The 26,997-nt window shown below is 40.3% G+C and overlaps 1 protein-coding gene and 1 long non-coding RNA gene across 10 annotated transcripts in view; one reads left to right on the top strand and one right to left on the bottom strand.

The window, feature by feature from the left end:
* Window positions 1–1,884: 1,884 nt before the first annotated feature.
* The window catches only part of syngap1b (synaptic Ras GTPase activating protein 1b), a 178,255-nt gene continuing 153,142 nt past the window's right edge, over window positions 1,885–26,997 (bottom strand). For 6 of the 9 annotated variants that reach the window (XM_037783746.1, XM_037783747.1, XM_037783753.1 and 3 more), the window contains 3 exons: window positions 20,655–20,727; window positions 13,422–13,483; window positions 1,885–4,553 (listed from right to left, as the gene is read on the bottom strand). In XM_037783746.1, coding sequence (XP_037639674.1) covers window positions 4,436–4,553; window positions 13,422–13,483; window positions 20,655–20,727 — 253 coding nt within the window. In that variant the 3' untranslated portion in view covers window positions 1,885–4,435. Of the gene's footprint in view, window positions 4,554–7,325; window positions 7,515–13,421; window positions 13,484–20,654; window positions 20,728–21,791; window positions 26,048–26,997 lie in introns of those variants that run through there. The other 3 variants (XM_037783750.1, XM_037783751.1, XM_037783752.1) reach the window with 3 other exon arrangements.
* The window catches only part of LOC119496459, a 28,383-nt gene continuing 8,907 nt past the window's right edge, over window positions 7,522–26,997 (top strand). The window contains exons 1-3 of the long non-coding RNA XR_005208717.1: window positions 7,522–10,749; window positions 18,543–18,546; window positions 18,685–18,695. This is a non-coding gene — a long non-coding RNA (uncharacterized LOC119496459). The remainder of the gene's footprint in view (window positions 10,750–18,542; window positions 18,547–18,684; window positions 18,696–26,997) is intronic.

Below are 26,997 nucleotides of genomic sequence, written 5' to 3'. Positions count from 1 at the left end.
TAAGAGGGTGTGCAGGCTGTGAGCTTACAGTATAGCCAACAGCTACAGTTGATTCATTGATTAGTTCATCAAGACCAGCTGACAATTTCTGATAATTGATTTTTAATAGTCGTTTTATATGACTGTAAATGAAATACTTTGAGATTTTGGAATGTTTATCAGATAAAACAAACAATTTGAAGATGCCACTTTGGGCTCTGGGAAATGTAGTTTTTTTCCTTTATATTCTGACATGTTATGGACTCAACGATGAATCAACTAATCAGAAAAATAATTGACAGATTAATCGAGTACTTGTTCATTGTTGCCAACATGTTTTCATCCAAACTCATCACATACCGCGGCTTTGTCACACGGCGTGACGCCACGCCCCCTCCCTTGTCGTCAAGCACCTTGACGTCACACCTCTTGGCGTCACTTTATTTTTCGGCATCACAACCACTATAGTTACCCTTGGCGTCACTTTAGGATTAGGCAACAAAACCTCTATAGTTAGGTTCAGGAAAGAACTACATGGTTGGGCTCAAAACTACTACGTTTGTAAAGTGAAAATGACACTGAACGTTGTGAACACGGGACACAAATGAACAGCTGATTGACACGAACAGCCCAACATCTTCTGGATGAAAGCCTCGTGTTTGTTGGACCCATCCACCTCCCCATCCCTCCCGTCCGCACTGTGTGTCTATTCGCTCTTTAAACTGGGTCACCACACTCCCAGTGCACTTTCTTGTAGCGTTGACTGTTGCTGCGGATGGGTTTACATTGTAGTTAATGGAAAGCTTGGTTCGTTTCATACCGGTGCTAAAGGGTGCCATGTGCGGCGATATCCAACGCCGATGGTCATGACAAAGCCTCGGCATTTGACGCCCTGGGAATGAGAACAAGCTGTTGTGTGGCCCTATCTACATGGACGTGACATCCAGACAAAAAGTAAGCCATGCTGTTTCCTACCATTTAAAAAATAAGGTTGGCGATATTCTATATTGTTGTCGTTGTCAACAAATCCCATGAAAAGACCAAAACCATCATTGTGTCGCCCATTCCTACTGATGTAAATCCTTAAAAACAGGTCACAAATATTTACTTTCATTTTTTAAAAAGGCTCAGTGATTTCCTAAAACAGTTGGGCACTGTAGTTTTGAGCTACCGTTACTCAAACAGGAGAGAATCATGTATTTGTTGGGGACTATTTTCAGCAGATTAAAGGGGGCCTATTATGCTTTCCCTCTTTCCTCTAGCGTGTTATATAGCTTTTTTGTGCATGTAAAAGGTCAGCAAAGTTACAAAGCCCAAAGTCTACACCAAAGGGAGTTACTCTTCCCCACAGAAACACTGCTCCTGAAACGCCTTGCTTGAAGTCCCGCCTTTTCTTTCGTAACGTGGTGATGTCACCAAGTTACACATTTGCATAACGGCTAGTTTGGCACGGCCTCAAACAAAGCTAGTTAGAGCGGAGCCGGAGCAGAGTCCGAAGGGTTTGGTTCGGTTGACCAATCACAACAGAGCGTGCCAGCTGACCGATCTACGAGCCATTAGAGCAGAGAAACCCAAAATACAAGAATGCACCTGAAAATGAACATAATAGATCCTCCTTAATACACATTTGGTGCTCTAGTGATTATTTACAGCAGCAGGACGGCGTATATGGGATCGTCTCAAGATAAACTACAATGTGTGTGTTCATCATAATGAAGGAACATGTCAGCCAGTGCAACAGTGTGGCCCACTGGTGTTTTTAATAGTTTTTGGACAACAAAGGTGTTCGTTAGATTTTTTTGACAATAAGAGAAATATTTACGGACTTCTGAACAGGGAGGGTACTTTTAGAAATTGAGAAAAGCCCAAGTTAGTGCATTAAGAAACAGAACACACATTTCCAAAGCAGGTTAAGAATTTAATTATTTGTTTATTTATTTATTTACGTATTTCTATCTCCAGATTCACCCACCCGAAAAATATAAATTCCGGTGTATTCCAAAAAAAAAAAAAAGATAAAAGAAACAAAAAGGAACAATGGCATCTTCATCAACCGCGTCAAAGGAATTAATCAACAAAATCAAAGTGGCAATAATTATTATCATTATTACAATAATAATTCAATGATCAGAATATCCACATTCATAACAAATCCATATACAACTGCAATACACTCTTCAACACCACTCTTCCATTAATATACACAAAATCCCCAAATGTCTGTCCTGTCAAAACAACAATAGATGAGTTTCGGGGAGAGGGGGGCTATGGCTTGTCAAGGGGTATGAAGATGAGTGACCAGAGGAGTTAATGGATCTAAGGTTAGTAAGAGTATAAGGGGGGAGGCACACTTATTTAGTAAGGACCTATACAAAAACAAGCAATGTTAAGTAAGGACAGTATACTTTCATGGAAGGATTCGCCGGTCTAACCAAATCTTAATAAAAGGTTAGAAGGCTCCATGAGAGGCAGAATTTGGGGAACAAAATTTCAAGAAATATATAAGGGTTGTCGGAATAAATATATAACTCTGAATGACAACCGTTGCAAACATATACCATAGGAACCTAAAGTGAAAGTCAGATACGCAAGAACTCAAAAACAGGTCGAGAATTTTCAAAGAAATGCAGATGGAGGTTTCTGGAAAAAAAAAATTGTCTTAGTCTATATATGTACAAACATTGCTTGGTCACCCAAATGTACTTAGAAAAGCTTTTGAGTTGGTCAGAAAATGAGTGCAAGCTTAAGATTATGTGAGTTACTTCTTGTATGAGAGAGAGAGCTTCAAGAATGCAGCTATAAGTGACAGACCTTGCTGATATTCTGAGTCTGCACACAAAGTGCCTCCGACAAGCTCAGTACATTTAAAAACCTTTCCATGCCTCAGTATTGGTAACTTGAGAAGACCTATTCATAGAAAGAGAGAGAAACATTAGAGGAAAAATAACTGTACACTCTGCATATACAAACAAACTGTATATACACGTAGACATACCATATATACACATTTATCCAGTATATATACAGAGATTTAGCCAGTACACACACTTATATACAAACACATTCACTCGTTTCAGCAGGACCTCTAACATATCTCTCTCTGTCGTCGCTTCAGTCATCAAGTGAAAATGGCAGGGATTTCAACTCAGACTGGTGTCAGTGGGGTCCATCCATTGAAATAAATGGGGAGTTTTACAGCAAATTTGACTGCAGAAATGTGGCCGCACTGAAACCAAGAGTTCATCCTCCGCTCGGTTAAAACTCTACAGACAGATAGTCGAAAGTGGAGTACAAAACAATAGCTGTAAGAATGTCCTCATCCAAAGACTTTCACATCGTCCGTAAATGGAGAGCTCCATGGCGATTGTTGGGCGAGAAACATCCGTCCACCTTTTTTTAGTGGTTGTTTTGAATGATTATAACCAATAGGAAGGGAAGGGGAGAGGGTGGGGGGGGGCACAGGTCACAGCAACGTGCAAACTGCTGTAAGGGGAGTAGGTAAAACACAAGTTTGTCCCTTTCGTCACAGTCCTTTAGGGCAATGATTCTCTCCACAAGATTGTCTTAGTAAGAAAACTTGGTTCATATAAAATGGATTATTTATGAACTTCCATTAGATAGAGGCATCTATCTATATCAAGAAATAAATATCTGCTCCGGAAGATTTCTGACGAAGAGTTTTTTTTTTTTGTACTATTGTAAGAATAAGCATAGAAATATAAATAATAACATTCTGTCCGGTTTTTTCAAAGTCTTCATTGAAGCAAGAGTTTTGTTCTGAAGCAGTTTTTCACGTGTTGTATTAGGCTGTGCATATTTAGTTTCCTTTAAAATCAAAGTCTGAAAGAGATTCGAAACGGAAGAGCTAAAACTATGAAATCGAGAAAGAGATCAAGTATGTGTTAATTGGAGTAAAAATGAAGTGGTTAAATAATGCTTTGAGAATGCTAGATAGATAAAGAGTGAGTAGATGAAGAGGAATCAAAGGGTAATTTGAAAAGACTATAAGAGAGAGAGAGAAATAAATGCTCTGAAAGTAAATCAGCTTTGACTGAAATTTTAAGAGAAGTCAAGCACCTTTGAAATATATCTTACCCACAATACACCTCCCCTCTCTCTCTCACTTTGGGCATCACGCCTTCCTTGGCCTTTGTGTTCCTCCATTCTGCTGATTGATCAGACTGCATAGCTGTTCTTTGCATGCTCGGCAGGCTCTAACAAACGCCAATATGTGTCCAGCCTACCTTTTTAAAAGTAAAATTGTAGATCCAACCGTGAGGCGTCAAACACATTTAAAAAAAAAAAAAATCCTGTTATCAAATCAGAGAGAGAGGGCCCAAGTAAAGTAAAAAAAAAAAAACAACAACAACCCAGCATTTCCTTACATGGTCCGCTGGGGCTCTGCACCATCCTTTGAGCAAAGAGAATGGGACCAATGCCCCAAGTTCTCCCTTTGTCAGCCAATCGCATCACGAGAGAGGGCTCTGGACATTTGGCTATGCCACCCTGCGGACTGCCGATGGTGCATCAGCCAATTACGTTCCACATTGTCCTCCATGAAGCTGTGAGAGTGGCTAGGGGGAGAGAGAAAGGGGAGACAGAGAGAGAGAAGAAACGAGGGAGGGTGCTTGATCAGGTGCTATTGAAGCATAGCTAGAGACCGAGTATCTGCATGGTGGCAGTCTTTTCCAAAGCTGGATCTCTTTTCTATAGTTTTTTGTGTTCAGCTCTGAGGCAACTGCTTGTTTACCTGAGTCACTGAGGTATTTTCACAGCAATGTTAATTTCTCAATCACGGATCATCTCACATCTCTGAAAATATTCAAACCTATAGACCGCTTTTTTAAGCCAACATTCGTCACACACAAGTAAATTTCACAAGAAAAAAAAGTAGCCCTACAAGCTGCCTGAATAGAAGACAATCTTTCCCTGCGTGAGACTGCTAGCATTATTAACATTTGGTGGTTCAACAGTTAAACATTCATTGAGAGAATGACTCTAAGCTAATCCACTAGCACTGGCTTACAAAGTGCTAGCGTTGGCCGTGTTTGACCTTTGACACCGTGATTGGTTCACTCTAAAGAGAAAAATGGCCGACACAAAGCTGAAACTCTTCAACTCGTCTTGGTTCAACCTGCACGTTTAAACAAGCTGAGTTGTTTCAGAGCGACACCAGTGTGTGAGGCTACAGAGACAAAAAACACAGTTCACATCCAGACAAACCTTACAACAGACAGTTTCATACACAAAATGAAGGAACATGGATACACATTACAAACATTTTCGTGTTTTCAGCATCGGACACATGAGGAACTGAAGAGTTCATTTCAAAAACACATCGTACAGTATTCCTGAAATTTAAATGAAACGGTTCGCTCTTTTAATTTGTTTTAATCAAACAGTTTCAGAAATAGATGCCAGCATTTTCATTTTGAAATGAAACTTCAAATTATGGAAACTACACAAAGAAGTTTTTTTTTTGTTAAGCATCAGGGGTGTAATATATTCTTATTGTCTTAAGCAAGGCATTATAATGTGCATTTGGTCGATGACTAGCTAGTCTACTGGCCAAAGGATGCTCAATATATTTATCCCAGGCACTTAATGGCAGGCAAACCTAAATGGCTGAAATTATCTTTTCACACATAAGATGATCCTTGTTATCATGTTTACTGTAATAAAATGAGGTAACCTAAACTAAAAACACAAGGGGAGCTATCGCTAATCTGTCTTTAGTATTTGTACGCACTTACAACATTAGTTTTGGTGAAAATTTTAAGATTTTTTTCTTACAATTCTGAATAAAAAGTAATAATAGTGGCACCACTTATCTTCTGTATGTGAACACAATCGACCAACAGTTTTTAACTGAAAAAAAACAACCTTTAAGACTCTTTCATTCATCCATTTCATTCCAAGTAGCTTCATTGAATGTTAAAGTTATTAGTTCTCTGTGTAAACTGAAAATAGCACTTTGGGGATTGGTCTCCACAAATTTGAAAATAACCCGTTCAATAGATGATCCGTCAATTTTGAGCCGGGGAGCTGCTTTTAAATAAAACCCAGAGATTGGAGGAGGGCGCTTCTAAAACACACATATGGAAACCCCAACAACCCCGTTGGACATAAGAACACAACAGGATGCACAAAGAACAAAGACAAAGACACGTACAAAACATACTGGGGGGGGATACAAGTCCTGTCAAAGACACATCGCAGGAGACAGAGAGAGAGAGAGAGAGAGAGAAAAGACAGTGAGTGAATCATGAAAGAGGCAGTGCTATGGCAGACACAGACATTTGACTTGGAAAATGGCACCATTTGTTTCTGTTTAGCACCAGTTTATCACATATCGGTTCTGAGATTGAGAAGAGAAAAATTGCACGAGCTCAGTCCAAAAACAAGAAGTCCCTTAGATTGAAAAAAAAAAGGAAAAAAAGTTCCCCAAAAATTGTCTTCTGTCACTCAAACCTCTACGACGCTTGATCTTGTGTCTTTGAATCTCTGTTTTCAGCCCACAGATCATTTCTCTCACTAGCGAAAGCTAACTTGGATCTCCGTCTGTTACTTCAGATCGCTATAGGAAAACCCTGTTGAAAAACACTCAAAGGCACTAAGAAAGCCAGACTACATCACCACATCTCTACTCCTAGACAATTTGCAGCCTGGCGTGTTCAGGATGCACCTACAGTACATCCGTGGGAGTCAAGGGTTACTATAACGCTTGCTAATGGCTACTATGAAGTCTTTGGGGTACAAGACATTCTATAGTGCGTGTTCCTTACGTGTATTTATTTCTCGTGAAGCCACAGAAAGGCAATGAGTGCACAGAGCAGGTGTTCACATATCGGCTTGGTACGTACGTCAAATGCTTTGTTTGACTGAATCAAAGAGTGTGTGATAAGGTATCATTATCTTGTCCTGCAAGACTGATACTGACTGAAGCTCCATGTGAGCATCGAAAGAACAAGTGTCCATTGAAGAGCCCTTTGTGTTGTGTGTTCATGTGTTATGCACTGTACAGTAGCTGTGTGATTACTACTTGTCTCCCGCACACTTTTCTTCTCTCTCTTGCCCGGGGAATAAGAAAATCTACGGCGGATTCTTTTCAAAGCATCGTCTCGCTAAATGGGAAAGACGGGGACAGTGTTTCCCTTTGTGTCATCTCTCTCTGATTTGGCTCAGTGTTGTGTTTGACCTACTCCCCCTTCTTCTGCTATGCCTGTAGTTGCTGCTGTTGCCGTGGTTCCTGTTGCCTGTGAGGTTGTCATGGGGGAGGATGTTTGGTTGCCACGGAGCTCTCCATTCTGACTAGGATGTTGATGAGGAGTGGGTAGAGAGGGAGGGTCTACAGTTTGGGGGAGGACTCCATTGTGGGGCGAGCTGTCAGAGGAAATGCCCGAGGAAGAAACTCTGAGGCCTTGATCGTCGGTTACCGCTCCTCCTCCTTGTCCTCCTCCGCCTCCACCACCTCCCCCTCCACCTTCAGTTTTCACACCGGGGTCTGCAGAACCCAGGGAGGAAAGCTCGTCCTCCTAGCGAGATAGAGAGAGAGGGGAGGGGAAAGAGGAGTGGGAGCAGGGAGAGATGGTCGTAGGAGAGAGGCCATTCAATGAACGATGGGAGGGAGGTGAGGAGTTGTAGAGGTAGATGTCCAATCAAGGCAGATAACGTGACATGTAGAGGGAGAAATCACATGTTGAAGAGGTGTGAGAGTGTGGGAGGAAGTAAGAATAGTGAGATAAAGATGGGGAGAGGACAAAGGAGGAAAATCACCAGAGAAGGGATGTGGTCCAATTGTGTGGAAGTGGGAAAACATCAAACATTGACAAATACAAAGAACCGGTTGGAATGAGTACATGTAAAAGCAATGGCAGAAGCAAAGGAAGGAGGAATCAGAAATAAAAGACAAGTGATACGGGGATGGAAGAACCACACAGACAGAAAGAGAGAGGAGAGAGAGACAGAGAGAGCCAAATGAGTTACGAAGTTGATGCATGACGAACACCAATAGAAATGGCAGCACAGGAAAAGGGACACAGGGAAAGAGGGGATGAAGGGGGAATTAAAATTCTTGAGGTCAAAGGGTCGTGATCCTCTTTGGATGAGTAGCAAGGAGTGTTTATCAGGTGTCAGGAAAAGTGTCATTCTTTGCCAATGAGTACAAATCACGTCCAATAAGTTTCTATGTAAATGTGCGAGCAGCGGAAAGTATTTTAACTTAAAGACTCTAGAAGAACTCTACACTTATGGCTTCTTTAAACATCTTAACAGCACATACTGTAGCATCAGCCTGCTACTAAAGACATGCAAAAAGCCACAAGGAGCTCAGCACCAAATTTAAAAAGCAAGATAAAGGTGCACCCTATAGCCTGGCAGGAAATCCAAACCTGTTCAATTCACCGACCAAAACGTCTAACCCAAACCCACTGAGCACATATAGCAATGAGCTGCTGCATGGGCATTCATCCTGGGTTGGAGCTTTTGATCAGTGATTAAGTCAAAGTTTGGTTTTGCCATCTTTTCTTACCTACATTGGCGCCGAATAACAGCAATGCAAGACTAGTTATATTATTAGTTTATGTCAAAGCCTTCACTCCCAGTCTTGTTCACTGACGTCTGTGTGGGAGCAGTGGGAAGAGAAAACAATTGGGTTATTGTGCCAATAGACAACTATTGGAGGACTCTATTCATAATGGTGCTTAATGCATCCAAAAGCTGCTGCAAGATGATTTGAATATAGAAGCATTTTGAAAGCTGAAAAATCACAGTTTTACCATCAGACCTCTAGAACCTCTTGAAATAATTGCATTTGATTTATCTTGCCGTGTGGTGTTTAGACATAATTACAGAGACTCACTGGAAATGTATGACGAGTGCAGAGCCGTTTAAAAGAGCTTGGAAATATGTGCATACTAATTTAATTCAGGTTTATCAAACTTTGGAAAAATATATGCATGACATTAGATACCACTTTAATGCAAGAAGTATGAAATACTGTCACATGGATGGAATGACGTGCTGTAGAGGGGAGAGACAGGAAGTAGGAGGGATAGTTTGGTCTGCATCCAGTAGAGAAAATGAATCAAAAGGATTGAAATTATCACTGGATAAACTGTCTGATGAGTGTGTCCATTGTGAGTGGAAGGTGTTTCCATTTCACTTAAAAAAAGAAAAAAGAAAAAGTGAAAAGAAGAACGAAAACCCCAAAATTGGATGTGAATTAGCGGGCCTTTTCTCTTCTCAATCAGAACCAAAATGAATGAAAACATTTTCAGCTGCTAACTGGTGCTATGAACAGCTACAGTGGACATTTACAGGATGCCAGTAACACGACTCCACTAACACTTGTTTCGTTACTCTCAAACACGACCGACAGTGTCGTTTAATGTCCATGTGTAGACCAATACACATGTCTATTAAACTCAGGAAATCAAGCAGCCGAACAAAGACATGGCAAAAATGTTTACTGACATCCTTTTTTAAAAACTTACCAAGCTTGCTTCACTCTCTGTGGGCTGTGGTGTTTGATTACTTGGTGCATTCAATTACAGCTTGGTGTGAGAGTGTTTTTTATGCTAATGAAAATTGTGGGGTACTGGAGACAGAAACACAAAACACTTAGTGGAGAACTGAAATGTTAGGTGTATAGTAATGATGCAGATATCGCACACACAGGCTCTTACCCATCTCCTCCAATCTCCAATCAATTTGAATCGTGGATGTCTATAGAGCAAACTGTAAAATCGTTCTCACAGTGTTGGTTTAATCAACTTATATATGGTTAAATTAAAGGAACCCCCTGTATGGCTTAAGAGGACTATAGCTTGCCAGGTGAAAGAGCTCTAACTCGGACGCAAAACACATTTCACACATCCTCAGACGCACCATAAACAACGTGGCCACCATTCAACCAAATAATGTGCCCAGGTGCCAAAAACGCAAACACATAAATATCAGAAACAAAGACTCACTGAAAGACACAGAAAATACACACACACACACAAAAAAAAACATGTGCACATTAATCAGTGTTCTTCAGGGAAGGATTGGGTCAGATACGGAGATTTCCCATAATTCCCATTGTTTATCTGAGGGCGTGCTGGGAGGGATGGAGAGTGGAAATGTGAAGTTCATGTGTAGGAAACCAAAGCGGGACAAAAATATGTTTGTGTGTGCGAGGGAGAAAAAAAGAAGATCTATATTAAAGGAGAATTCACACAATGTTTCAGAGACTTTGGGACAGATTTATCACCAAGAACGGTAATCACTCTGGACACAAGTCTATGAAATCATAAAACATGTGATTGTGTGTATTCTCTTTAAATTCAGATTTTTTTTTACGTAGCTGCTTGGCAGAAAGTAACAATTCTTCATTAAAAATTAAGTAACTAAAGCCTATTGTCATTGGGCTATTGTAGGAACCAGAGGGAATCGACATCCTGTTTGTACATAAAACAGTAATACTGTATGTTTTTCACTCAATGGTTGATTATCGTTTATTAAGATAATGTTTAGTATATTTAAAGTTAACCCAGGCCAAGTGAAAAAAAATGAGGTGACTATTAAATGTGATGAAAATCTGAGTTGAACTTTTGCAAATGCCATCATCTGAAAATATCGGAGCTTAAGAATCAATGGTATTCATTGATTATTTTGTATTTCTCTGCATTTCAACGATTTACCCAATGCAAAGAGTTACAGGAAGGTCTCCGTATATGACGTGAACATCATTTGAGATAATATATATTTCTGTGCGGTTGTTGGTGTGTGTGTGTGTGTGTGTGTGTGCGCGCGTGTGTGTGCGTGTGTGTGTGTGTGTGTGTGAACAAGCGATGGCATTTTCACTTGCAGAGGTTTGCGACAGTCACACACAAAACATGTGATGTTTAATATTTTTGAAAAGACATTAGAAAGGTCGAAGCTGCTGTAGTACTTCTGTGTATTTCTGCCAAGGCGTGTAAAATGCTCATTGGTCAACATGAAGTGAAAAAAGCAAACTAATTCATCTCAAATAATTCAAATAAACTCCCTACTCGAGGTCTGTCGCAGAATATTTCCAGTGGATACTAGAAGGCAGGGTATTGTGTTGGAAGGGTGACAACAAAACCATCCGCTCACCACCCTTTTGTGGTCAGTTTTTTTGGGTGTTGAAGGAGAAGGAATCTTACTTCATACAATCACTGTGCAGAAATTACACGTTTTTCTCATTTGTCAGAGAAGAAGAGACTTTAAAGCTGCATTAAGCAAGATGTGTGCATGGAAAAAATGGTTGTTAATTGACCCTTCGCTAAGTCCCGCCCCTCGAACACAGACTGGCCAATCATCTTTTCTTCATTACCTACTTTACAGGAACAGCGTTGTTTCCTAATTTCATTGCCTTCCGTCTCGATCGCCAGGTGATCTGTTGGTTCACTTTTACGCTGTGATCTGCAACATACACTAACTATATTCCGTGCAGGTGATCTTTTTTCGCCGATCGCTGAATAAATACTTCCAGGTTGTGAATAAAATTGATGTGTGTCATCTACGGTTCCCCCTTTCAAGAATTCCATAATAACCTTTCAGTGAAAACTAGACTTCTGCTCCTCCTCATGGCTCTGTTTTCAGGCTTTAGAAAATCTAGCCCGTGACGGGAGACTTTGACCAATCACAGGTCATTTCAGAGAGAGAGCGTTCCTATTGGCTGTGCTCCAGCTGGTGGGCGGTGCTTGTTATTTCCTCAACTATTCACAACATGGCTGCCCGGTCACAAACTTTCTAATTTTACAGCTAAACAGTACACTACAAGATGATTCTGAAAACATTTGAGGAGAGAAATAGGCATTACAGTAACAGAATATTGATTCATATTTGATCAGCGCTGCCTAGTTTGAGCACCTTCTGGGTGGAGTTTGCATGTTCCTTCCTCCCACAGTCCAAAGACATGCAGGTTAATTGTTGACTCTAAGTTGCCCGTAGGTGTGAATGTGAGTGTGAATGGTTGTCCGTCTCCATGTGTCTGCCCTGTGATAGTCTGGCCTTCCCCCAATGTCAGCTGGGATCATGGATAATGATTGGATGCCTAGTTTGAACGTTTGATCGGACTTTGCGAGTGATTGGCAGCCGGCTCTCATAGATGGCAGCTGGACGGCAGACTCTAGATCAGCTCTGATTGGTTGTTTTCCTCCGGTCTGTGAAATCCTGCAGATGCCGTTAGGAGCACCGGAGGACACAGAGGCACATCATTTTTTTCAGATTACCTGTCTCATGTACTACTTTCAGGGTATAGTGACCGTTTTATAAGAATAACTTTTTTTAATCATATTTGCTCCAATTCTACCCACTGCAGCTGTAACAACAGACGAGTAATCCCTGGTGTGCGCTGAAGGGCGAAAAGTGTACAGAACACCGTTAGTCTACGTTAGGCTTTAGCTTCTATCTTTTTAACCTGTTTTTAACCTGTTTTCGCGGCTGAATCAGTTTGACATCCTGATATATATCCTTCAAACGCATATTTTACACCGTTCTATCTGCCTCTCTGCAATCGCTTTTTTCCTGAGATAATATTTCTGCAGGGAGTGCAGTTAGTGACAGTGTGGGCTCCATGCAGCGGCGTGGGGGGCGGGGCTTAGCGAAGGGTCAATTGTTATTCTTTTGCACTGATGATGATGACTCAACCAGGAGCGTGTCATGCCAATTCAAGCCACAGAAGAGCTCCAATTGTGAGTCATGTAACATCATCTATGGGAGAAATGAACGGGACTTTTACTTCCGGAGGCGCCTGAAATAGCTTCTCCCACTTGACTTCACACCGCCCTCCTTTAGTGGGTCTTCACTATAACTGTAACTATGCTGAGAAGTTAGCTAACTTAGCTAGCTGTCTCCTGAAAGTATAACACACTTTACAAACAGAGACCGAGTCTTTCTTCGCCTTAGTTTGCCTCGAGTTCATTAAACACAGCCTCTCTTGTTTTCGGAACAAATCATTCTAAATGGCAGCAATGTTCAATCCAAAGTTATATTTCATCTACATTCAATTTCCAGCCTCTCTAGTACATTTGGTATCCTTGGGTGAAAAGTGATCAGTCAGCCTGCTGCTGTGCACCGACTTTGTATTAAATGATTTATGGTTACGACACTTCAGACATCATATTTCAGATGAACACCCCTCGCTGCCAAGTTTCTTAGCGCAGCTTTAAATCTCTGAAATGTTTTGTCTTCACTCTTTCAACACAGAGACGTGCCCTTCAAGTAACCTCTGTCCAAACACTCTGTGACAGGCCTCTTTTGTTTTTCCTGAGAGATAAATGGAAAAGTAAGTGGGGCTGTCAGTGTGTTGGCTTGCAGTGAGTTCACAGGATGCTGCGTATGGACAGGGACGCACATAGAGAACAGTAGAAGTGTGAAAAGAGGCAGCAGGTTATGGATGGAGAGTGAGAGTTTGCCGGTTTGTTTATTACCTGGTTATTCGCGGTGGGACAGGCGCGAGACGGGGCTGCACTAGGATGGACTGACGCCTCCCCTAAGAGAAATCACCGTATCTCATCAACATAGGAGGAGAGGAGAGGAGAGGAAAGGAGAGGAGGATTGAAAGCAGGAGGCAGAAGGAGGAGGAAGCTGAGGAAATCAACAGCCACCCAAAACAATACATACACAAATGTACAACAAAAAAATTAACAGAAAACAAGGACATAAATACACATAAAAATGCTTACTATCGCACATTTACATACACATACATAACGGCAACCATTCACGCACAACATGATCAGACAACCCAACAGCCTGAAAGCGTTAAAGCAGCTTGCCATGCTGTGTATCATTAACAGAAATCATGCTTATAGGACGATAAAGAGAAAAGGCGTTCAATCGTGCACTCCAAACGACATCTGCATCTGAAAGCAGCTGATTAATCCAGTCGACTTTGGAAAGCTGAATCTTGCATGTTTCGTGGTTCAGAAGCGTAAAAAGAACATGCAATCATGCAATCATCTACTCTATGAAGATAAATATATATACACTCTTGGAAAACCCAGAATTATATTTGCATAAACATCCACAGATAAATAACAGAGAATAGGATTTCAGCATTTGACTGTAACACACACCACATCCCATTCACACTCAAAAATGACCAACATTAAAAAGTTGCAACGATACGTACGGGTAAAAGAGCGCAGTCAAATCTTATATGAATGAAACATTGAGATGATTAATGTCACTGAAAGCTCAGGAAGTCGTTTCCTCATTAAATACGTCTCACTGATAGCTGCTGATCAAACAAAAAGTCCACAAAGTTTAGTGACATCTAAAGGACGGCTCTACAAATAATCAATATAACAGTTAAATGTAAAAAACAACAACTGATAATGTGCAGAAACTGCCAATAAAAAAACCCTGATTTGACTTGTTTAACTGGCACTGATTGCCTTAAACTATCAATATCAATTCATAATGAATTAATAATTTGTTTAAATTATTAGTAAATTTTATTACATCATCAAATAAAATAAATTCCAACCCTATTAAAATTCATAATTTCTTACTGTAATAATATGATGTAATTCATTGGATTAACATGTTTTATTATATTTTCAACCAATTTTGCTGAATATTTTTGCTCCCATATTTACACAGGGTGTCTGCCGTGTTCACTAAATTAAATATTTTTAAATACACAGAATGCAGTTTAATACATTTTACACAGTCATACCAGCCAAAGCATGACGATAAAACCAGTAGGGACGATAAGGCCTAATTTTAGTTATTTAAAGGGACTGTTTGTAACTTCTTACACGTATAAATCAATCTGGGTCGGTGTCCCATGCACGCTCATGTGTAGCTACGCTGTTCAGACTCAGACTCCAACACAAACTACAAGCACCAAAACCTCTTGGTTCTATCTAGTGAAGCCCGTCTGTTAAACAGTGTTGGCCGCGGTCGGAGGACGCGGCCAACACTGTTTACAGACTGTAAACAGAGGTTTCCCGTGTCTTGTGAAGCGACGGGGCTCCGCAGCGAGAAACTTTATCGTCTCCAACCAAAACTCCGGTGTCTCCCCTGTTCCCTCCGGCCGCGGTCGGGAGGCTGAGGCAGGAAAAGCCAACACTAGGATCAGCATTGATTCATGGAGAGACCTTCGTCTGGTCAGCTAACATTACTGCCAAGCAGCTGAAATATAGAGTGATATTGTGCTTTTAGCTGACGTGTGTCGCCGCACTGTTTTGACGGAAGTTGGACAGGTGTCGTTGTTAACAGTCCCTTTAACTAATTAACGTGATGAATTAATTCAATTTAAGTTTCTGACCAAATTGACACTAGTTGATTACAATTAAATTGTTGATTGACGTTCCTGGATTAATTGAGCGAAACATCAGTAAAGGGTGGATCCCGGCTGTCGACCCTGCAGCCGGCCCAGTGGCACCGTCGGAGATGCGACAGGCAGAAATGCTCAGCAGGTATAACCACCTGTGCTTCCACCTACAGTAGGAGTTGATATGCTTCCTAGCCACTGTGGCTACAGTAATGATAGTTTTCTACAGCTCTGATGCTGCTGACTGACAAAAAAAAGGATTCAACACCTTCCTGCACGCACAATCCACCGTTGTTTGCACCAATCTCACTTGTATTTTATAGGTGTGTATCGTCTCTCCCGACAGCACTCAACCACATAAAGAAACTAATGTTACTGTCAACAGCAGGCAAAAAACTATTCAAGACCTTTTGATGGGATTTAATGCTTTTTAAGAGCTGCAGGTAGCCTGTTACATTATTTGGCCGTTATCACCAGTTGCTGAAGTGTACTTTTATTTACTCATACAGTAGTCGCTAGTGCATTCATGTCCTGCTAATAGCAGTTGTGAAATCTCAAAATATCTGGAGGGAAGTCAACTTTTTTGCAGTGAATGTTTATTTTGTAGTCATCACACAGATTATGGCATCCTGCACCTGTGTTAGGCCTAATTAAGTGCGGGGTGTTGTTTTGGAAGCTGGTAGCAGTGGCCTGAGGAAACAATGGCATCATGCCTCTCCCCTCTCACTCCCCTATTACTCCCATTTACTGCTCCCTCTCTCAGCTGCTACCGGTGCACCAGTCTCACCCAGTGAAGCTCAGTTTCATCACACTGGGTTGAACAAGCAAATGTTACTGCAGCATGCTTACACAAATAAACTAAGATGATGACCATGATAAACATTATATCTGCTAAACATCAGCATGTTAATGTTGTCATTGAGTGTGTTCCAATCCACGTACTTCCAGAAGTACACTTCAATGTAGTGCACTTTGCGTAAATTTCAACGGGGTAGGGTCGTCTCAAATCGAATACTCTGCGGCGCACTGACCGGAAATGACGATCGCAACATTTGACCGCGGCTCGCTACCCGCCAAAATATCTTCTGAAAAAAAATGAAAGCAGAGTGGAAATTACGTTTCCAACATCGTCGCCTACGCCTACGATGTGTCCTCCCGTTGGCTGGAAATGCACCGGTATGTTTACGTATTGTATTGTTTTATTCTGTTATCTACGTATGTTTGAATAGTGGTCGTGGCTCCGCCCCTTCCGCTACGTAGCCAAGATGGCGACAGTTGAGTGTGGAAAGTGTCCAGCGTTCCACACTCAACGATCTGACCGTTTTGAGTACAACATCCGGGTACTTTGAGTGCACTGCATTTTGCCGTACTTCCCAATGTGAACGCACTTATGCACTCAAAGTAGTAAGTGTAAGTACAGAAGTACGCGGATTGGAACACACTCATTATGTGCATGTTAGCATGCTGACATTGGCATTTAGCTCAAAGCACCACTGTTCCTAAGCACAGCCTCACAGAGCTACTAGCATGGTCTTGCTTGTGTTGAATTGCATTATATTGTCCAGATGTTTACCTTCCACTGTAGCTCCCACTGGTTTTAACACCGTTATCTGTGTATATATTGGCTTTTCTATTGTTATAAACTGCAGTGCAGTAGTTATATTTTTGCACACAAAGATTCCTCCACTCAGGTCAGATTTTAGTTCACTTTTTATTGCATCTTTTTAACCAATGGCTTGTGTCTCTATGCTCTGATTAAGGTATTTCATATCCTGAAAAGAACGCCCGAAAGATTTGTCAGTCTGTCTCTCTTCAGCTGCTTTAACGTAAGAAGCACACTATATTTAAGTATCTTAAATATGGTATAAACATGGTACAGATGTCTTGAGTAAAGGATCTTGGAATAAAGGACTCTATAAATGTAGTTGTACGTTGCTCCTTCAAACAGCTGAACACTGAAGGTTCCCTGCAGCTTGCAGATAACCTCCAGCAGCACAGTTTGAATGTTAAGCAGGTCGCTGCTCTCTTCTGTAATCCAATAAACATTTTTGTCAAGGCAGTATTGGAGCTTAAATTGTCCCTGGTAGATATAAAGCCATATGCTGCTGCTAAATGTTAACTCTCTTCTTAATGGTTCTTCACAGACTCACACGCCAGTTTAACAATTCATTTATTTAGTTCTTCAACTGATTATTTTACTTGTTAATAGAGAAAGAATAGAGTTTGGTATCAGTGATTCAATGTAATAATTCACTTTAATTCAGTGTAAAGGCATGTATCTGTTTTCAGCCTCGTACTAGAAGATGTTGCCAAAGTAAAAGGTATCTATTTATTTTAATTTCTTTAACAATTGTTTTGTGTCACAGACTTTTTAAAACAGAATGATAATACTCCCCCAGAAAACAGGTACAACACCTTTTTTTGCTGACAAGGAACAATGACTCAACGTGATTCATTGGGCGTCCAAAAGTCCTGATTTTTTTTTCCTCTTTACACTAAATCTCTCTTGTTTTTATCTATTTATTTTTGTTATAATCTGCACTAAATCCCACATACTTTTTTCCTAATTGCCTACACTTTATGGCACTCACTTCTTCGTCCTACACTGCAAACTTTATCCATCTGGCACCCAACAACACAATACTTATAGGAACATGCAACGTGGAGCTTCAACGAGAAAATTTAACTAATCTAAACTATTTTTTGATAATCGATTAATTGTTTAGGGTTTTATAAAGCAAAAACGATAAATGTTCTATCTATTTTAGGTTCTGAAGTTTGAGAATTAGCTGATTTTCTTTGTTTTATATGATAGTAAATTGAAGATGTTTGGGTTTTGGACAGTTGGTCGGACAAAACAATTAACGTAATGTAATTTTGAGCTGTAAGAAACTGTGATGGGCTTTTTCTTTTACAGTTTTTTGATGTTTTATAAACCAAACAATGAATCGATTCATTGAAAAAAAAGATTGAAAGATTAATTGACACTAAAATGAATCGTTAGTGTTCGTTGATCTCAGGTTACGTTGGTAACCTTGACAGAATCCTGGTAACTACTCTGCACAGTAACAGTGAGGACTTGTGCTCATATAATCAATGCTGAATATATATTTATATATTTCTTTCTACGTGTAGCCTTGTGGGATTTCTCAGAATATATAATTGTCACATTATATGTAATAATGGCCATCAGTGTGATAGCTCTGTCAGCTCTTCCCTCTTGGTATGTTTCATTATTTTTCCCCTCCCTTTTGATGGGTGACTATAGAAATGTACCGTGAGGCGTTTCTTTGAATTTTCATGCCATTAATTGACGAAGAAAATCATAATTACAACCAAATGAAAGAAGGAACATATCAAGTGGGGATACTATTTGAGCACTTTGACAGCTTTTTGAAGGCTAATATTAGCATTAAAATGCGTCATATAAACTCACAGCAATAGATTTATGAGAAAACCCCACACATGGCATCAGTAAGGGATGATTCCTGGATGTTTTATAACCATTGTGAAAAGACTTACTTTCTCCCTTTCCACTAGGCCCTGTTCCCCAAAATTAACAGTGTTTTGTGTCTGCTTAATTACTTATTTAAAATAATAATGGTAATGGTATTTTGACACACATTTCACCTTTAACAAATATTGCACCTTCTGCAATTTGAAAATTGCAGTAGGCCATATTGGGATTTCAATACAATTTTGATTAATTGTGCAGCCCTTATTTCTACCCTGTGGTATTGCTACTTTTACTTAAAGATAGTATATTAATTGCTTTGTATTGCCAATGTGTGAACGGAATGTAATGTAACTTAAAAACTGAGACCTTCCCCGACTTTCTCAGTTGCCTATAACGGCCTGTGGACTGATTTCTATGTAAAGGAAAAAAAATCCAAAAGGATATGACGTTTATACACGTTCCCGAGTGTCTTGCCTCTCTCGTTATGCTGTCTGTAATTTATCTATAACAGACCGTTGCTATATATAACATACCATTGCTATGTATAACAGACCGTTGCTATGTATAACAGACCGTTGCTATGTATAACAGACCGTTGCTATATATAACAGACCGTTGCTATATATAACATACCGTTGCTATGTATAACAGACCGTTGCTATGTACCATTGCTATGTATAGCAGACCGTTGCTATGTACAACAGACCGTTGCTATGTATAACAGACCGTTGCTATGTGTGTAGCAGACCGTTGCTATGGGCGCAGCTCTGATGTGGACTCTGGCGGACCGTTTTTGTGTCAAAATATTGATTTCTTAAGTAAGTAGCCGTGTAATAAGTGTGATAATGTACAGCTAGTGGGTCATTGTTGTGAAAGAAACCCCTTCAGGGCGATGAGAGACAGGTCGGGGATTCTTTCACAACAATGACCGGCTCGCTGTACGTTATCCCTTAACTTAATGGACGACGTGGAGAGATGTCAGGATGCTGACTGCAGTTCACTCAACGGCCACAGGTGTCATTGATAACAAGGATTTTCTGAAAGTTACATATAGTACCTTTAACGTAAAAGATCTAAAGTACTTCTTCCACCACCGCTGGCGACAATCACGGAAAAAAAAAAGATTATTTCATTGTGAATATGAGAGTGTCGGGTCGTCATTTAAAAAAACTGATCTGGATAAACATCCAAGTCTCTGTGCATGAGTGGTTGCTCTCATTACCTCTTCCATTCTTAGCATTATTCGTCAAACACAAATGCATATATATATATATATATATACATTATATATATATTATATTATATATATATATAATGTATATATATGTATATACAGTATATGTTCACACGCACACACTACATTTACAGCATGAGTCATGCTTGGAGGTGGGCTAGTTCACTCTGACAGGATAAGAAATGGGGCGGGTTGAGAGCATGAAATGAAAACCACTGAAGAGGAAAGCTCCTGAAGACACAACAGCACCACCACCAACACCACCACCACCACCACCACCAACACCACGCAGCATCTGGGGCTCAGCTGTTCAATAACCTGAGCGAATAGTGTGAAACAGGTTTAAGGAGTTTTAACCCCGACATGCTCGGCAGAAACATTTGACAGAAACATCACCACAGACCGAGGTACGCTCACAAGCCCAGCTAGAGTCTAGAGCTTGAGCTGAATGCAAACAGCAACACAGCTCTTCACAGATCTTCAAAGCTCCCAGGTATGTCGGCAGACAGATGGCAGTCAAAACCCAAACACAGGGACAAGGTCAAGGCAATCAAGAGGGACCACATTCACACAGCAGACGAAATAATAACAGTAGCAGGGGGGGAAAAGAGAGGTAGAGGTGGATAGCAGAGAGAAGACAGCACGGGCCATCGTACGGACTCGACGAGAGAAGAAGCAGTCTCACAGACCTGATCAGCGAAAATCCTGGTTTTTGGCTCAATCACGGGTCCTCCCCTTAACTCATCCTCCACAGCCATGAGTCTTGGAAGCAGAGAGAGAGAGAGAGAGAGGGAGGGGAGGAAGGGGTACGGGGTGGGGAGAGGTTGACAGAAAGAGAGGGAGTATTATGAATCCAAGATGATACTTAACAAGAAGTTGAGCAGGTGCATCTCCAACATCTGTCTCAACAACACCACCACAGTGATAAGATGTTGGTTACCTTGGTTATCTCAAATCTGCTCAATCTTTTAAGCCCATGCAAATGTCGAGCAGCAGTAACCCAAGCCATGCTTTCTGAGGCACTGCCAATTTTCACTAGTGGAGCCTCGTTTTTTCTCTCTTCGCCCCCCATGGGATTCATCAAAGCCTTTTTTTGCTCCATTTAAGGTGTTTTCAAAGCGCAATTACGGCCAACTGTGGACAATTACGCTCGGTTAAGTTGAAGCGAACAGTTCAGTAACAGATCCCGATCATCCCCAGGGAATTGCCCACTTAATGTAATATGGACTGGACCAAGGCACATGGTGGAAAAGCCTTTGACTAATCATTTCAAAGACTTCCGCTCGCAGATATGAGCTCACTGATGGGAGTTTTCATGAGCCATCAGACAATGCAGGTTTCCCAGCTCCCGTGATTATCCAAGTGCTCCGAATAGGGTCATTCAAGGATAGTTCTCATACAGGAGTATCTTGACGTTACACAGCCAACTGGCTAAACTGGGAACATTGGTATGGTGGTGATAAATGCCAAATAGAAGTTAGTTTGAATTCACATGATTTCATTGGGTTGCCTTCATGACTTTCCGTCTGTTTTACAAGATTTTACAGCAGTAAGAGTAAGTATCCCTTTAAAATAGCGCACGAAGGAAGACTTCATGTAAATTTGTCTGGGTAAAATGACCAGGAAAGATCAAGTGTTCGTTAAGCCGCCAAGCCAATGAAATAGCTGACAGCAACATTTAATCGCCACCATGTTTCAATGCAGAGTAAATAAACCACCAATCAAGTCCTATCGTGTCACTAAAGGCTACTTTCAGCACATTCATATTGTTTTATTCACAACACAGAGAGGCACATGTTTGACAATAAAGAACGAAAATTCACAGGTGAAGTTTCAAACATAAGTGTTTGGATGTTTTATTCCATAAATAATGTACAGTGTTGAGAGAGTTTTTTTTTTTTTTTTTTTTTTTTTTTACAAAAGAAGAGAAAAGAAAAAGAGTCAATCATACTGTAAGCACACACAGAGATATAAGCACTGTCCCAAAAAACAATGGAATGTAACATGGGTATACAGCATTAAGATTCTGACATGACTTCAAGAGGCAGACAATGATTCATGTGGGTGATATGTTACAAAGAAAATAAGCTTTTTTTATATCCAGTTGTACTTCAAGTAGTGTGCTTTTTGAGGTCAAGTCGTACATGTAAGTCAAAACAATGTGTGAATCTACCAACATGAGGTCACAATGTCTGAATATTTTGCTACAGAGAAAAAAGGCAAGAGACAAAGGTGTCAAATAGGATGGAAAGTTGATGGAAAGAAACAACAGACCTGGATCAAACAGCAGCTGCAAATACTTTCTTTTGCTTTTCCAACATCAATTTCTTTGACTGAAAACTTACCTCTCAGCATGTGATAGGTGTTCATGCAGCAGACCCCCACAACCCGAATTACTTGCAACTATTTGACACAGGTCTGTACAAAGGTGAGTGTAAAACCCTTGGCTGTTGCTACAAGCCATGTCAGTCAGACCGATATTGATCACACACACATCAAGCCAAAACTCATCACCACTATGAATTCATTTGCAAGATTTAAACACAAGTTTTTGCCGTAGTACAATCTATACAGCCTATCAATATATTCTTGCTACAAAAGAGAGGCGGATATACTGACACCAGAATATTATCTAATATATCTCTGGAGAGGGAGAAAGAAAAATAATATGGTTGCCCTTTTAATAATAATATTTAAATCATACTGTAACTGCATAAGTACTGTCTAACTTTCTTAAACAACTATTCTGATCACCATGTCACTGGACACCACCAATGACGGACTGCGGGTCAAAAGGCATACCAAGCATATACAGCAAAATCATACAGATATAAGGAAACAAATCGCTTTAATTAATAAATAATATCCATTGCAGTCTTTCATTTTAAATGCAGATAATTTCACAAACACCGTACAGATAAGCCAAAAACAAGTTGAGAACTTAAGAACACACTTTGCAGAACATACTGTTGTCAAAGAGTCACGTCATTGTTGTCATGTTGTCTCTGTGGTATTTTGCACTTTACAGTAATCCAAGTCTTTATTTTTTTTTATTTCGGTTTACTGTGGATGGCACCTGGTAAAAGATTTTGGCAGGAAGTTACTGTTTCTTTATGTACACAAGATGCATACGATATACTGTACCTCAGCAGGATCCTGCATGTGCATCTGCACAGACAGCACAGATTGGTTCTATTATTGCGCTTCTCCTGCTAAAAAGTTAGCTATTGCAAGGTTAAAATAGTTATAATCTCACTCTCAATAGAATTCATATATATATATATTTCATATATCATTATTGTTATGGCTCTTGCATCACAGACTTTAATATGCTATGGATTATACTTAAAAATAGATTATTACTATGACAGGTGCATTTAATTTTTTTCCCCGACTGCAAACTCACCGTAAATCTGTTGTTCAGTTCACAGCAAACAGCGTGGGGAAGATAAATAGTTTATATTTAGAATTACGTAAATGCAATAAAATATTTTAACAAAAAAAATAAATAAATTTAAGAGCCTGTAGCCAACTAATGGGATCACTACCCTGAAGAAAAAAAATATAGATACAAGTGCTACAGTTAAAGTGGATTCAGTGTTTCCAGTGGATTTAACATAGCAGTACCTAAAACTCAATATTTGGCTTTGGTTTAAATTCAGCCCGTTCACACGAAAAAGCGCATGAATGCCACGATAATGTGCAAGGCGTTTGGCGAGCAATAAGTACGCCTTTCTTGATTTCCGTGTGTCATTCGTACGCCATGTCTCCTCCACTGACTGCAATGTAAACGCATCCATTAAATGCTACGGTAGTGGTACAGGTCCACATCCTCCGTTCTTTCCACGCTTCGTCTATGTAAGCAGCTGTGTAATGCATTCTGGTAGCGTGGCGGCGCAATTCGAGAGACAGACCATCACGTCGCCCGCTCCTCATTAGGGATGTGCACTCCAAGCAAAAATACTATTCGAAAAAGAAAGAAACGGCATGTAGCGTCGGCACATTTTCCCATCTAACACTGTGGATTTAGAGTTTTTTTTCAACCTTATTCCTCGCGTAAATTTTTTTTAGTGATGTAGTAAAGCGAGAAAGACCAGTTATGGTAGGCGGGTGTGGAGGTGGATGTGTCCGACAAAACACCAGACTTTTAACCAGGAGACCGGTGTTTGAGACCGTTGCTGACCGGTGATTTTTTTTGTAATGGTACATGTTTTGTTTTTTTTAATCATGAGCGATCGCCTCGCTTCCCAGCATTGGACGCTTGATGGGCTGCCACTAGCACTAGGCACCTGATTGGACGAACACACTGCTCCCAGCTTTCCAACCGGAACCACCATTCGTTTTGGAATTTCTCTTATATCACGAAAACAGTTCACCGAAATATGTTTCTGACAACATTTTATGCGAGAAATGAGCCATGCAGTTGCTGAATCTCTTTATTTTAGATCAACAACGGTTAGTTTAAAAGTTTCTAGGAAGTTTCCAGAGGCGGCGTAAATAGCATAAAGTAGCCTGGACCTCAACTTTATGCAAATGAAGAGCGGCCAACGTAACGCCCCGTCTCTTGAATCGCCACGCTACCAGAACGCATTGCACGGCTGCTTACATACACAATGAATGGGAAGCGTGGAAAGGACGGAGGCTGTGAACATGTACCACAAGTTACGTTAGTGATGTTTGCTTTGTTTTCAGTGGCGTGTTTTCCGTAGTTGTGTTACGTTGTTTCCGTACGTATTTTACTTACTTACTTTTACTTTACTTCTTGCATAAGCCTGCGGACGTTTGCTGGCGTACAAATGACACGCGAAGTGTCCGTGTAATGTCGTGGTATTTATACGCCTTCCCGTGAGACCGTGTTGTTAAATTAGGTTGTTGAAGAACAAAAAGTATATCTGGTCTAATGACAGATATTGGATTTGCTCTGAGCTTCAAGTAAAGTTTATGCACAGAACGTTAAGGCTTCTCTGAAAGAAAATCTCGGACACTTGAAACACGACGCTAAGTGTTTATAGTTCTGCAGATGAAGAGACTTTTTACAAAGGAGCCATGAATTCAGGATCACTTGCGCTCCGTTTTGCAGAACCTGAGCTTGCATTTGCATCGACGTACTGTAATGCTTCTGAATGTGAAAATTTAACATAAAAGTCAATTTAAGATGAAATATAACGTAAGGCTATGGTTACACTTGTCATTTCACTAAGATTTCGGAGTCCGTCCACACTTTCTGCTCTCTGTGCATTGCTCATACATGCGTTCAAATTCAAATCCAGATAATGCAAGTCTTGCAATGCGTTCGATGATATGGTCTGGCTCAGTGAATTGTGAGTAAAACTGACTTGGAAGCATCCAGATCTGCTACTTAATTCTTCCATGTGTGGTCAGATGATAAAAGTCACACAGGATACACGTGTACGCCTTGGAGATATCAGTTTCCTGCACACTATGCTGTATGTGTGCAGCAGATTTACTGTATTCACTTTAAGCTGGCACTCCAGGGGAGCAATAATCAATGGTTTGGCTTTAAGTGCTCTGATAAAGTTTCTTTACGATGTGGCATATTTCCTTTATTATGCCATCATGCTTGAATCTTCATCATCGTTTGTGACTTTCTCCCCTCTTCATATTACACCATAGCATTGTATGAATGTAAAAAAAAAGGAGAGAGGTATCGGTCCTCCATGTAGAAAGATACATCAGCAGTCCTTCATGGTTCACCTTGATTTAAAATGGAAGAGCTAATAATAAACTGTAGTCTTCCATAGTCCTGCGCCTGAAGGTCCAAAACAATGTGTTGCTTTAAAAAGTGCAGACATGTTTCTGAAGTTTTTTTTTTAATTTTCAATCCTCTTGTGCTTTTGCGGTGCAATCTTGTGGGAGAGTCAATTGAAAATTAAGCTAAATGGAATCATCTGAAATGATCCCGTTGATCCAGTTAAAAGCTCATAAAAATGGCTGATGATGAGTGCCGTAGCACAAGGATATGGGAGGGTTGGTTTAAGGGTGTTTTTATATACAAGGTTTAAGATGTTTCCTCATAAAAGACGAGCAGGACTGTCTCTGTCTTCATTCCATGTCTTCTTTCCTGGAGTGGATTAGAAGTGGCAATATTCTCTGTCACAGATAACCACCCTTCAGTTGCACCACAGACTATTTATAAGATGTAAACAAGAAGATATTGTGCTCTTTTCCTTACAGAGCCTTTTTATCTGAACTCTTTCCACAATAAATAAAACTAATGTGCAGTCACACTTAAAACGCTCCAGGAATCCTTAAAACACAGCAAACATTTGGTTTTCGTGCCTGAACACAACTGATCAATAACCCACTCTTTACCCGTCCACTACTTAATTTTGTGGTCAATCAATAAAAACTAAGACTGCGCTCCAATATTGCACCATTACAACTTCACACAAGCACTCAAACACATTAGGACTCAGCTGGAGTTCTCCAAAAGCCGTCCAAATATGATGCTCCTGAATAACAAGTGAACCATGTTACGATGGCAGATCTCGCTACATAAAGAGCTTAGAGAACAATTAAAGACTCCTTTGTCCAGCTTAACTCAGCTGAAAAGAACCAACCACCAAGGGAACATGGCCTGCACGCTTATCAAAAGAAAATATACATCTTTGTCTTCCTTAAATTAGTCTCTCATATATTTTTTCACTCGTTACATGTCTGCAGCTTTGGCTTTCAATATACAGTACAGCTCCCTGCCTTGATCCCAGCGCTGTAGTACTTAATGAAACTGAAACAACCTCCTACTCTCCAATATTCTTCGCAAGACAGCAACCCCTGTAAATAGAGTCCTATTCCAGTATGCAATATATGTATTTTAGGAAAAAACATTGCAGCTTCAAGTCTGTGTTCCACTCGTGTTAAATAGAATCCAATATGCTCAAGTTGTAGCGTGTCAACCAAAGCTTCCACTTATTCCTCACAAGCATGGTGAAGCTTTTTAATTCATGCTAGCAATCTTTATCTGAGAGTCACTTTTTCCACATATTTTGGAAGAAAACTCATACAGTCTAT

Source organism: Sebastes umbrosus, chromosome 11, assembly GCF_015220745.1.
Source record: "Sebastes umbrosus isolate fSebUmb1 chromosome 11, fSebUmb1.pri, whole genome shotgun sequence".
Lineage (NCBI taxonomy): Eukaryota > Metazoa > Chordata > Actinopteri > Perciformes > Sebastidae > Sebastes > Sebastes umbrosus.
The sequence above is the reverse complement of the archived record's forward strand: the minus strand, read 5'-3'. Positions and strand labels throughout refer to the sequence as shown.